Source organism: Alosa pseudoharengus, unplaced genomic scaffold (genome assembly GCF_046254945.1).
Source record: "Alosa pseudoharengus isolate Yale_2024_CS ecotype anadromous, Long Island Sound unplaced genomic scaffold, YU_APseudo_1.1 YU_APseudo_1.1_scf_15, whole genome shotgun sequence".
Lineage (NCBI taxonomy): Eukaryota > Metazoa > Chordata > Actinopteri > Clupeiformes > Clupeidae > Alosa > Alosa pseudoharengus.
In genome coordinates, this window is record NW_027468620.1 from 10673608 (window position 1) to 10686716 (window position 13109).

At 38.9% G+C, this 13109-nt stretch overlaps 2 protein-coding genes across 2 annotated transcripts in view; both read left to right on the top strand.

Annotated features, from left to right (window-relative positions):
• LOC143124753 (uncharacterized) overlaps positions 1-2824 on the top strand; it is a 31633-nt gene extending 28809 nt beyond the window's left edge. Inside the window, exon 31 of the mRNA XM_076286460.1 lies at positions 1860-2824. The gene's annotated coding sequence lies outside the window, so the exon portion shown is untranslated. The remainder of the gene's footprint in view (positions 1-1859) is intronic.
• A 3738-nt stretch (positions 2825-6562) lies between these two features.
• pkz (protein kinase containing Z-DNA binding domains) lies at positions 6563-12843 on the top strand. The gene is made up of 10 exons (XM_076285506.1): positions 6563-9256; positions 9367-9411; positions 9513-9632; positions 9723-9863; positions 10247-10330; positions 10607-10799; positions 11083-11223; positions 11713-11811; positions 11939-12001; positions 12101-12843. The coding sequence occupies exons 1-10, from the start codon at positions 8814-8816 to the stop codon at positions 12218-12220; spliced, it is 1449 nt and encodes a 482-aa protein (XP_076141621.1). The 5' UTR covers positions 6563-8813; the 3' UTR covers positions 12221-12843.
• The last annotated feature ends 266 nt before the right edge of the window (positions 12844-13109 follow it).

Consider the following 13109-nt stretch of genomic DNA (forward strand, 5'->3'; position numbering starts at 1 on the left):
GTAAGGAAGAGCATGGCTCAAAGTAAAGTAATGGAAACTACATAAATTCGTCAAAGTGAATAATTTGTGTCAACTCGCCGCAATGTAGATTTATTAACGCACCCGTGATGATTTACATCTCCATTTAAACCAGATGTTTTAGAGCGCACGTTGAGATGTATTCAGGGCAGGGCTGTACCTACACATATTTGTTGCACGTGCTACAAAAATCATTCTTTGCGATGGATGATTTAGTACCAACGTTACACCGGTCATATACAGTTTTGCCTATGGTGCTTTTTGTTTGTTCGAAGTGCGTGTTTAGGGTGTGAGATAGCCTGGGTAGGTGTGAGAGGGGAGTCGATGTGCTTTGATTCCAGCTTGGTAGTTGTAGTCTATGCGATTAAAAAATACGTGTGTGTGAAGTATCCAAACAATGATAACGTTTTCATTATGGCTGCTTTAGCCACAGACCTTGAGCTACTGTACAGTGGGTTGGGTTCCATTTAGAAGTGTCCACTTCATTCGCCCTTTCCGTGATTCACACAGCTACGTGAAATGTATTACTACTGATATGCAAAACTATTAACTTTTCGCCAAGAGGTGGCAATTTGATACTGTAAGGTGTAAGCCATTGGTTCCAAAGGAGATTTTATTTGGGTCGCCAGCATAGCCTAGTGACAATTTGTGTTGTGTAATAGGCCTAGCATAGGGCCTACCTTATATAGCTTATAGTTTGTTAACAGTCACGGTTTTGTCATAACTCCCTCTATGCATTTTTGCATTTAGAATAGCTCTAAAACCGGGGGGCGAACACGTTGCAGGGGGGACGCCAGTGCGTGGATATCTCAATCGCAAATTAAACAATATTTCTATCGGGCGCCTACCATGGACTAGGCTGGGTGAAAATCAAAAGATTGCGTCAAAAGATTGAGCTTAACCATGGACCTCATAGTTGCAAAATGCAAGGGAACATGAATCAGCATATTGTTTGCACAAACAATAACGGACAGTAGCTCTTCAACTTTGCCCGTTAAAATGTGTATGAACAGTCTCGCAACGCATTTCATGAAGGCCCTTTTGGACATGTCAGTTATTTGCACCACTGGGTAAAACGGCATTTTGTTTTAGACTACTGGTATTTCATTTGTGCATTGACAATAAAGCTGAATATAATTTGAACTAGATGACTAAACTTATGCATATGTAGAAGAAGAAACATTCACAAAAATCCATGACATGACCTCTCTTCTTGATAGCTGTTGAAAACTGCATGGAACTGACAGGGATTGTTTTGTTTAATAATAAATAAATAAATACATTATGATGCTACCTTCTGCTTTTCCCAAATACAATGTAGCCTGCAGGTGTACCTTTCATCAGTCCAGTTGCAATGTGTGATGAACTGCCCTACTTGTGATTGTTTAGAGATTTTAAAGGTTTTATAACAATGCTACAATTTTTTTGGCCCAGAAACAAATCTATTCACCTTTGCAGCGCCAGCAGGCTACTTTGTGTGCGGAATGTGTGCAAACACACATTCCAAACAAGCATACACAAAAGTTTCAAGAGTGGGGGATGGAATAGAAGATGGAGACAAATTCATTAATATGATTTATTTTCGCGGAATGGATGTACAGGACTGAGGGGCGGTCATATGTTGTACCGCTATGCGGTACATCTAGTTTTATTTAAACATGGTTTAGTAGAATATCTGTTCCATCCTTCAAATGTGCCGGTGACCATCAAAATACTGATGCGCTGTTTGAAGTCGCGCTGCTTGCTGTTATGGGGAATAACAGATGTCACTATCATTGATGTTACGCCCAAAACACACCCATGACTGATTAAGAAACATAAGAACCACCTTTTTGCGCCAGGCACCCGACGTTTGATAACAAAACCACCCCCAATGTGGACTGGACAAACCCCTACATTTATTTAAGCTATTTGCCAGTGACCATGCGTTTTAGATCACCAAGAAAGGGCCCTGAAACATTACAGGTAAACATTACTCACATTGTTCCTTTTCTCATTTTGCCATTCATTCCCGTAGACAATACAGTTGTGCTCATAAGTTTACATACCCTGTACATACACATGCTAAAGTGAGAGGAATAAAAAAAATCATCTTTTGAAAATTGATCTTAATGCCTTTTTAAAAAAAACATTAGGAAAAATCCAACCTTTAAGGACACCAATTTCCGTTGTGAATGATTGTATCGTAAATAAATAAATATTCTTCCTTAAAATACAGGGGCTATAAGTATACACACCCCTATGTTACATTACATACCCTTCACCATATCTCACCCTTTTTTATTCCTCTTTTTAGTCAGCATGTGTACAGGGTATGTAAACTTACCACAACTGTATGGAATATTTATTTGTATTTACTAATGGAGTTAGTAAACACATCATAGTGAAAAAAATACTTTTAAATGATTGAATATGGATTGTATGAACTCTTTATCTTGAATTAACATACAATGAAGACTATTGTATTCTTACTTTCATTTGTTGATCTAATCATATAATGTACTGTAAGTGACCCAATTTTTCAACAACCTTCCCATGAATGGTATTACAGCTAACAAGTCATTGATTTGTTGTCTGTGTAAGAATCTTTGTTTGGATGACTGAAAATTGAGGCTAAAAAGATGCAGCCGGGGGGGCGCTGTGGCGCAACCGGCTACAGCGCTCATACCATATACGGGTCCAAGTGGCCACGGGGACATGGGCTCGAGTCCGACCTGGGTCATTTCCCGATCCCTCCACATCTCTCTCTCCCACTCGCTCCCTGTCTGCCTCTTCACTGTCCTATCATAATAAAGGGTAAAAAATACTTGATTTTTTGCAGCCAGAGACTGTTTTTGAGCCGTTCCTCACCTGTGTCGTGGTTCTGCGGCTGTCTGGCTATAGCTGTGCTTCGTGCATGCTGCTGTCCATGGTCCTGAGCGATGCGTAGGCTTTTTAAGTTATGGTTGTTTGGGCCTGTGTCAGTACCCGATCTGTATGGCCTGCCCGATCCGTTCTGCGCTTGCGCAGCAACTTAAAGTGTAAGTCCAGTGTAAATTGACCCATAGCCCTGTTGTATAAGCTCACCACATTCTTCTTCCTATGGGCTGCATGTGATGAGCTTGAACAACAGGACTATGGGTCAATTTACACTGAACTTACACTTTAACCTGGTTTACAACGGTTTACGACACTACCAGATCAGTTTTACGCTTGCACGGTTATTTATAGTCATTGACACGATGTTTGAATGTGTGTACACTGCAGAAACTATGCAAAAGATGGCATCTTGTACAAATTATAAAGAACTAGTGCAGTGCCCATTCAAACATGCCATTCCTGTAGAAAACCCGTAGCCCAATTACATGCCTGCTTTAAAAATAGGATGATGGGGAAAAACATCATTCCACCTAAGCATTTAATAATGAATACTGAATATTATATTATAATATATTAGCCTATAATTAATATGAAGTAAGCAGAATTTAGGCATGGCTGCATGTGACATTTCTACAGATCAGAATGACATAAGCCTAACAGCTGTTTCGGGTTAAGGCTACAGTGGGGAAAATAAGTATTGAACACGTCAACATTCTTTTTCAGTAACGGCTCCTACACACAGTTGCGTTCCGTCAACGCATTCCAGTGGGTGTTCCCGACGGTAGCTATGCAAATGACGAAGTAAAACCGTAATGTGATTGGTTGGTGCCATCCGTCGATTGGCTTGATTGGCCGGTGGCGTCTGTCGGTGCAGCACCAGCTGAACTTCTCAACGCGAGCTACGGGAGAAACGCAACGCAACGGACCCACAATTCAGTTCGGCAACGGATGACGTGAGCCCATGTGAGTGAATGGGATGTGTCTCCAGCAACGCAACGCATGCAGCTGTGTGTAGGAGCCGTAATTATACTTCCAATGAGGCTATTCGCATGACATTTTCACCAGACATTAATATTAACTTAGGTAATCCACACATATAAAACAATCCAAACATTAATGTCCATAAGTAGAGTTATGAGTAAAAAAGTGGAATGGCACAGGGAAAAAGTATTGAACACGCTAAGAAAAAGCAGTACACAAAGGCAAGGAATGGCAAGGAACGAGCTGGAATCTATAAGTAGTTAGAGAGTAATTATCCCTCTTATCTGTGCAAATGAATATAAGCTGGTTATATTGATGGGCTATAAAAAGGTTTTTTGTTACCAAGATGTCACACAAGAAACATTTCAGGATGGGTAAAAGCGAAGAGCTCTCCCAAGACCTTTGCAACCTTATTGTTGCAAAACATATCAATGTACAGATGCATTTCAAAACTTCAGAATTATCCAGTAAGCAGTATTGGAGCCATGTTATACTACAATCCATGTTTGGAGGAGAAATGGCACTGTGCATCACCCTAAAAATACCATACCAACAGTGAGGTTTAAAAATGGAGGCACCATGGTGTGGGGCTGTTTTTCATCTCATGGTACTGGCAGACTGCATACAGTTGAAGGAATGACAGGGTACCCGCGGAGTCTTAAAAGTATTAAAAAGTATTACATTTAATTTTCCTAAATTAAGGCCTTAAAAAGTATTGAATTTCACCTCAGTCTGGAATTTTTTCACGGAGGTCTTAATTTTTCAAATGATCAGTAGATTTAGTCTAATATCCTCACGTAGCGTAAATCAGACAAGGATTAAAGTTCTCCGTCGTACGACGGATTTCCGTCAATTTGATTTTAGAAATGTCATATTTGAGATCGATGCAGATCCCAGGGTTCTTGCAGGTTTCAGTAAGTCAAATTTAAGACCTTTTTAAGACATTTTAAGACCATAAAGATGGAAATTTACGACGCATTACCAAAAAATATTCAAATCAAAGAAATTCTGAAAAAATCATTGAAAGGTCATTGAAAAAGCATTAATTTAATTTACAGATAAAGCAATCAAACTAGTAACCTTCCACACCCAACGTCTACAACCCAACTGATTTTTACATTGCTCACTTGTAGTATACTCAAGGAAAAATATCCGTGTCACGTACCAAATGCCCTAAACCTTAAGCCCAAAATGAAAATATTCACAAACTAGCCTAGCCTAGAAATCTAGACGCGCCCCTAGCGGCAGCAAATTACATTTGCTGCCAGGGCTAGTCTAGCAACTCTCCGTTGGCTTGTGAGCTCCAGAAATCGAACCTAATCAGGCATTGAAATCGTGTATAGAGTCGTTTGGTGGGCTTAACATAATGATTGATGGCAGAGTTGCAACGGTTTGGCTTGAATTCCCTGCTACTTTAAAACAAATATCCTATTGCGTCCTATTGCGTGCAGAGGGAATTTGAAAGACAACTGATTATCCCGCCATGGTCAGGGATGGTATTGAAATATTGTTTTGTTCAACAGGAAAACTCAATCTCAATCAAGAACACTCTCAATTCGCCTTATTCACATGGCGGCCATTGGCGGCTAAAACGAGGCTACAGGGTACACAAACCATAGGATTGTTATGTTCTATGCATTCACCCGTAGGTGGCATTAATTACATAGTAACTTAGTACCCTGTAGCCTCGTTTTGGTGTTTATTTGGTGCTTTACTTTGCTGTTTGCATCTTTTTGTACATTAAAAAACAATAGGTCGCGACCGCAAAAGGGGTGCTATCTCTATAGGTAGATATGAACAACGTATGACTTATGGCCTGAAAAAAGTTCAGTCAAACGATTTTTTTTTTTTCACTTTAATCCCTGAAATCAACTAGGTTCTATTCCGTGTAAATTTGTCCATAAGGCGGGACATTCAGTCACGTTACTACCGCGACAAAGCTTTGCGTTGCCACTGCACTGCTGTCATGTTCATGTTGGCATGTTCAAACACTTGTAAATAGTAATTATTTGAGGTTTAATCTTACCTTTAATATTATTTATTCTATCCGAATGGGTGCGATGTAGGTATTAAATTTCATCTGAAGTGGTATTAAAAAGGTCTTAAAAAGTCTTAAATTTAGGTCTGACAATTCTGGGGGTACCCTGAATGATGAATGGTGTCATTTTGTCCCAGGAAAATCTTGCCATCCACCAGGATGATGAATATGAGACATGGCTAGACCTTCCAGCAGGACAATGATCCAACGCATTCAGCAAAGGAAACTCTCAATTGCTTTCAGAGAAAGGAAATCAAGGCCCTCACTTAAATCCAATTGAACAGTTTTAGAAGTTAACTAAAGATCAAGATTCAGCAGAGGGACCCCTGGAATCTTCAATATTAAAAGACTATCTCTTTAAAAGAATGTGCCAAAATCACACCTGAATACTGCGACTGATTAGTTTTGTCACACACAGTCAATGCCTTGAAGCTGTCACTACAAATAAAAGCATTTCCACAAAGAATTTAAGACATTTCAGTAGGCGTGTTCAATACTTTTTTCCTGTGTCATTCCACTTTATTACACATAACTCTACTTATGCACTCTAATGTTTGGATTTTTTATATGGGTGGATTATCAAAGTTAATACTAATGTCTGGTGAAAATTTCATGTGAATAGCCTCATTGGAAGTATACTTACTGAAAAAAATGTTGATGTGTTCAATACTTATTTTCCCCGCTGTTTATTGTTAAGCTTATTGAATAACTTCTTGATACTGAAGGCAAACCATTTTGTAGAATGATGCATCATTTGAAAATGTGACTCGATCTCTGGTAGCCTAGGCTAGCCTATAAGTTTTGTAGCTGATCGAAATTACATAAGCCTAAAGCTTTGATGTAAGGCTATACTGTATGTTTAGCCTATTGAATAGCTTAAAGGGATATTCCACCATTTGGGGAGTTACACTCATTTTCCACCTCCCCTTCAGCTAAACAATAGATTTTTACCTTTCTTCAGTTCATCCAGCCGTATCTAGGCTGATTTGACATGGAACTACTCTCATTCCAACGTAATAATCAAGGAACACCATGGGCACAGCAGCACAATGATATCATGCAGCACCTGAAAATAGTCCCCGTAGGCTAACTTCCAGCAACAAGGTTGAGCTGCAGCAGACGAATTGGTTAGTGACTGGATTATTACCAGTGTTGGGCAAGTTACTTTTAAAAAGTAATTAGTTACAGTTACTAGTTACTTCTTCCAAAAAGTAACTAAATGACTTACTCAGTTACAAATTATAAAAGTAACTAGTTACTTCAGAAAGTAACTATTGCGTTACTTTCAAGTAAATTTTTAAATGCTCAAATGTGACCCCACCTCCACCCCTCTTTAACGGACCTTAAAATACATGTGCATGTTCAATAGGATAAATCTGAATATTATAATGTAATGGACACTTAATACAATATATTATTAACAGAAACAATGCACACAAATCTAAACTATTTTAATGTTGCTGTGGGACAAAGTGAGACTAGCCTCCAATAAAATGCCATGTATGTAGATAATATATATTATGTTTATATAGTGGATTGATACAAATAACACAATAGATGTTTTGGAACTTTTGATATTTATTGCCCCTCAAGTATATTAGGTGTCTATATAGTTTGATATATATATATATTATAAATATATATATTAATGATGCTGCTAAACTTAGGATGCTGTTGAACTTAGGCTATATGGTGCATTGTCACTTTAAGGTTGCTGAGTCTAAGCTTTCTCATAAAACCCTTTCAGCAGCTCTTGTAATATAAGGCTAATCCATAAACTCTAGCCTTGTTGATCATGCAGCAGCATTTAGCAGCATCTTGAACGTTACTTACTCTAATTAATTGGGAACGCATCTTGAGTGCGCACCAGAAAGAGAGAGAGATGAGATAGACTGGCAAGTTCCAGGTGTCATTGTTGATATCCCCTTTTAATATGAAACTTATAACTGCTTGTAACAACTTAATATTATTATTATTAATATTGTGTTATCAATGTGGCACAAACAAACAAGTAAAGTTTTATTGTGGGTGAAGTATAGGCTAAAGGAAAAAAATAAGCCTATTTGGGTGTATTTTGGCCAAATTAGTTTATAGCTCATTTGCGTATTAAAAATAATTTTCAAAGAAACTTGTAATGCAAAGAAAATTACTTTTCATGGGTACTTTAATTGTGTAAAGTTTCATTCTGATAGGAGTAAGGAAAAAAATAGCCCCATTGGGGTGTGTTGTTGCCTGGCCTTATTGGCACACATCTCGGATTGATGAGAATTTCCTCAACTATAGGGTTTCTTAAGACTTTTAGTAGCCTATGTTGTTCTGGACACCTCGTAGAAATGATAGAAGCTGCAAAAATTAATTTTACAATTAGTCTGTCGTAAAACGCTATGCCTGGACTATAAATGGATTGGGGCCAAAAGGCATTCGTCAGACATAGGCTAGGCTACTTCAGCGATGCTGGAAACCACATGAGTCATGTGGACGTTCCTGGAGCATTCTGATTCTGCAATTGCCACGCTGGAGCTATTCTTTCCAAATACACACAAAATACAGCACGTGAACACTCAGTAAATTAGCGGACTACTGCCATTTTAATAGATGGTTTTCGATTGAGCAAGTCTTGTGATTTCTTCCTGGTTCCAACGAATCGAAAGAGTTGAATTTATTTTAGGCTAGGCTACTGTCTGTCTATGCGCACATCGGACACGAGTCTGCGAATGCATGAGCGTGACGGTGGTGATGAATATGTTGACAAATCGAAACCGAAACTAATGTAGGTTACTGTTATAGAAACTCATTCACGTCTTGTTCGGTGTAGCCTATGGTGGGGAGCCGTATTTTCCTGGTGCCTTAATGCTACTGTAAAATAACAGGCGAAGCGAAGTTCGATCTAAAATTTCTCACTCGACACTCGACAACAATGAGTTCGGAGGAGAAAATACTTTCTTACTTAAAGGGTTGTCCAGCAGGTGCTACCTACAGTGCTTTACAGATAGCCAAAGCAGTGGGACTGGATAAAAAAGATGTAAACAGACTTTTGTATAGTCTCAAGACTGTGGACCAACTATATGCGTCTGATGATCGCCCCCCTAAGTGGTCCTTACTCACGACAAAAAAGGTAGATACACCTGAAGTGTCAAGAAAACAACTGTCAAAAGATGAACAGGACTCAATAATGACATTTTTGAAGACCAACGCAAATGGAAAAGGAATGACGGCAGGAGAATTATCTAAAAACTGCAACCAGGAGCGCAAGTCTGTTAAAAGACTACTTTATGACCTGCATGAAAAGGGCAAAGTGGAAAAACTATCTGGAAAACTCTGGACACTCACTGTAAGTGGCAACGAAGACTCAGGAGACAGGTAAGGTGGAGGACCTGTTCAGAATTCTTTGTACACACCATAAAATGATGTAGGCTAGGCTATGATGAAGGCTTGTGTTTTATAATTATGATTATTTGTATGTTGTCCAGTGATTTTGCAGAGGATCCCAATGATAAACCAGAGCCAGGTTTGAGGTAGGTGTGATTGATTCAGGATCAAATGGTCTATAGACTCAAATGTGTAGATATAAAAGCTGAATCGTATTTGACATTTTTCTCTCTTTTTCATTTCAAAGTATCTCAAGGGATTTTGAACTTGTCAAAGAACTTGGCGAGGGAGGTTTTGGATATGTTTGTCAAGTGAAACACAAAATGGATGGCAGATTCTATGCAATGAAGATTGTTGAATATGACAGGTAAATATGTCTAATAGTTAATGTTGATGTCTTCTCGTGAACCTGTAACGTATTGATAACAAATCCTTATGTGATTTTCGTCATCCTAAGGGATGCAGAGCGTGAGGTGAGGGCACTGGCTAAGTGTGACCACCCGAACATTGTTCGTTACTTCACAGCATGGCCTGGGGAGTACGACCGGAAAGATTTTGGCCTCCACAGCACATCTGAACAATCATCATCTGATTCTCAGTAAGAATGAACAAAAACTTTTCTAGCTGAATTCCTAGGTTTATTCATACAAAGACTATATCAGTTATTTTGATGATCAGTCAAGAAAGAACTCACACACCAATGTTGCCAAAGCAAATTTTAATCCAACAAGTGGTGAAAAGTGCAAAGTGCGAGAAAGAACTCGCACACCAATATTGCTGATGCAAATTTTAATCCAAGTGCAAAGTGCTACCAAAGTGCAAAATGTTTTTGGTCCCATTCAGACCATCAGCACTGATGATGGTCTGAATGGGACCGAAAACGTTTTGGAACGCACCCGCCAGGTAGGCCTGGAGTCGTTGGCGCGTTACCCTGTTTGCCCCATACCAGTTATTTTGTTGATGTCAGGTTTATTTTAACAGAACCAACTCCGACGATGAGAACAGTGAATTTGCTAGTGATGGTCACTCATCACTTGAGTCAAAGAGCAGAGCCACAAACTCCAGGTAAATACGCCTCCAGTTACTGATGCTCAACAGTAAACAATCTCATGCTTTACTTCTAAACAGTTGCACTCATATCGCATAAGGAACGTTATATATCACAATTTGTGTATACAGTAAATGTGCACTCTTCCAGTGCTGGAGGAATGCCAAAATATGTTTTTGATGTTTAGTTATTCCTATTTCATTTTATTATTATCTTTTGCTTATTTGTCTGGTGTCTACATATTGTGAGTTTGCAACGTAACCTTTCCACTGTTCCATTGTTCTCCCTGTCAGAAGAGACAACAACTATCCTTGGCTGTTCATTCAGATGGAGTTCTGTGAGAAAGGAACTCTTCACGGCTGGATAGAGGACAGGAACTGTGGGAAGTCGCAGAGGACCAGAGTGGATGCTCTTCAGGTGTTTCAGCAAGTTGTCTCCGGAGTGGAGTATATCCACTCAGAAGGACTCATTCACAGAGACCTGAAGGTGATAATGAGTGTCAAAACATTCTCTGTATACTGAGCAAAGATAGATTTTACATGAATCATTAAATTAAATTGGCAGGATTCCACATGATTGTTACAGATATGAGTTTGTGTGGGAAATAAGCTTTCTATAAGCATGGAGAATATATTGCATCTTGCACTTGCACCCCAGTGACACAAGGGGCCAAAGCTCATGTTGAGTTTACATTTGTATTCAGTGTGTTGTTAAGAGACTTCCGGTGAATTCATGTAGTTGTGACAGTGATGTTTTTTTTGTGTTTCAGCCTGAAAATATATTGTTTGCGAAGGACTACACTGTAAAGATTGGAGACTTTGGGCTGGTGACATCAGTAACAAACCAGAATGGTGGCATGATGAAAAGGACAGTGGGCAGAGGGACACCCTCCTACATGAGTCCTGAACAGGTAAGTTACAGCCTTACAGGGAGGCTACACCGGGCACGTAACTGAAGCGTTGCTTTCGCACAGCGTCTGCTGCAACAAACCAGCTGCTACACCAGACGTGAAAGTGCGGCGTAAAAAATTAGACCAGTGTTCTAAAACTATTTTTATGCTCCTTGAACAGAGCGCCTCAATTGTGGACCTGGTGTAGTTAGAGGGAAATTAAACTTTTATCCATCCAGACTAATACACATCTGTTGGGAAGATGTTAAATAGATGGCTGCACACATTAGTCAAAACGTAATGCCGACTCACAGATGAAACAAATAACATTGATTGATTATCAATCGTTGTCTTGATTATCCTTGTAAATATTGTTATTATGATGATAGTCCTCAAATAGAGTGTTACTTTTATAGTCAATGGGGAATGTGTGGTCACAGGAAAATAATTCACATATAGCCACAAGTGGTGGATGGATAGTTGTGTGATTGATTGATCTTTGTTTTAAAGAATCAGGGGAGGTATGATGAAAAAACAGACATATTTCCTCTGGGACTGATCTGTTTTGAGCTTCTGTGGAAAATATCAACAGGCTCTGAGAGGGTAAAGGTGAGTACATTTGTCATCATATTGGTGTAGTAAATTGTGTGCTTTAGTGTAAAATAGCTGTCAATTAATGAGTTAACAGATGGTCTACTTGATGAAATGTTGACTTTGTTAATATACAATCTTGTAGATATGGCCTGACTTAAGGAATCAAGTATTTCCGGATACGTTTTGTGAAGCTTATTCATCTGAGGTGAGATTCTGTTCTTATAGCTGCTGGCTACAGCTAGTCCCTTGTATGCTTCATCTCATATTTCTGTTGTTTGTTTGTTTGTTTTGTCCAACATTTCAGCATATATTAATCAGCAAGATGCTCTCCAAAACACCAGAAGTGAGACCAGCTGCTGCAGAGATTGGCAAATTTATCAAAGATTTTCTCCTGAGTGAGAGCCTGAGTCAGAAAACGGTGTGACTTTTCCTGAACTGAAGCTCCTGTAATGCCTCCTGGAGCACTTAGCTGATCTGAGATGATAACAAAAGTAGATGGGTTTCTACTGAGCTGTATAATCTACTGCTAAAACTAAATACTGTCAAGCTCTATTAGCCAATCAGAAAGCCTTTGAGGAGACAGGCACTTCTGTCTACCAATGAGAGTGGTTGGACAAGTTAGCAAGAGCTCACAGCAGGCACTGTATCTTTCAGGCAGACCTGCTATATCAATGTCGGTACAGTGTGGAAATATTATCTGGTAGGGGAGATTTATGGGATGCATAGATTTATTTTTTACATTTCCCCAGAAAAACTCAGTGTGCTTCACTTACTGTATGTGCAGTTGTATGTGTGTGTCCACTTTTTAAGGGCTGTTCAAATGCACATGGTAATATCAGTATCTGGCTGTGGGCCTAAATCTAAACACAGATCATAGGAATGTCCAGGAAATATTTTTAATATGAACTGGATCATGAAAAATGTATTTAAATCATGTACAACTAAATTAACCATGCTGCAGCTAACAACAAAAGCTCCTATATTATTCTGTTTGTGTCCGGGTTTTTTTTTTTGGAAATCATTAAATATATCATGTTTAAATTCTTAATAAAATTCTTAATCTGCAACCTGCCTATTTTCTATTTCTAAACTTATGATTAGCAATCCATTGTTTGAAACAGCACTGCAGTTTCCTATGCAAAACCACCACTGGGGGGCAATGTTGCTCCATTAAACCTGCTTGAACGTTACATTACCACAGTAAAGCATCGAGATTTCATAATAATAAATTGACATCTCAGTTTTGGTATTAGGTTCATTATGTTCAATCATGTAAAAGTTGTTAGTTTAAACAACACTAATTTTCCTAGACT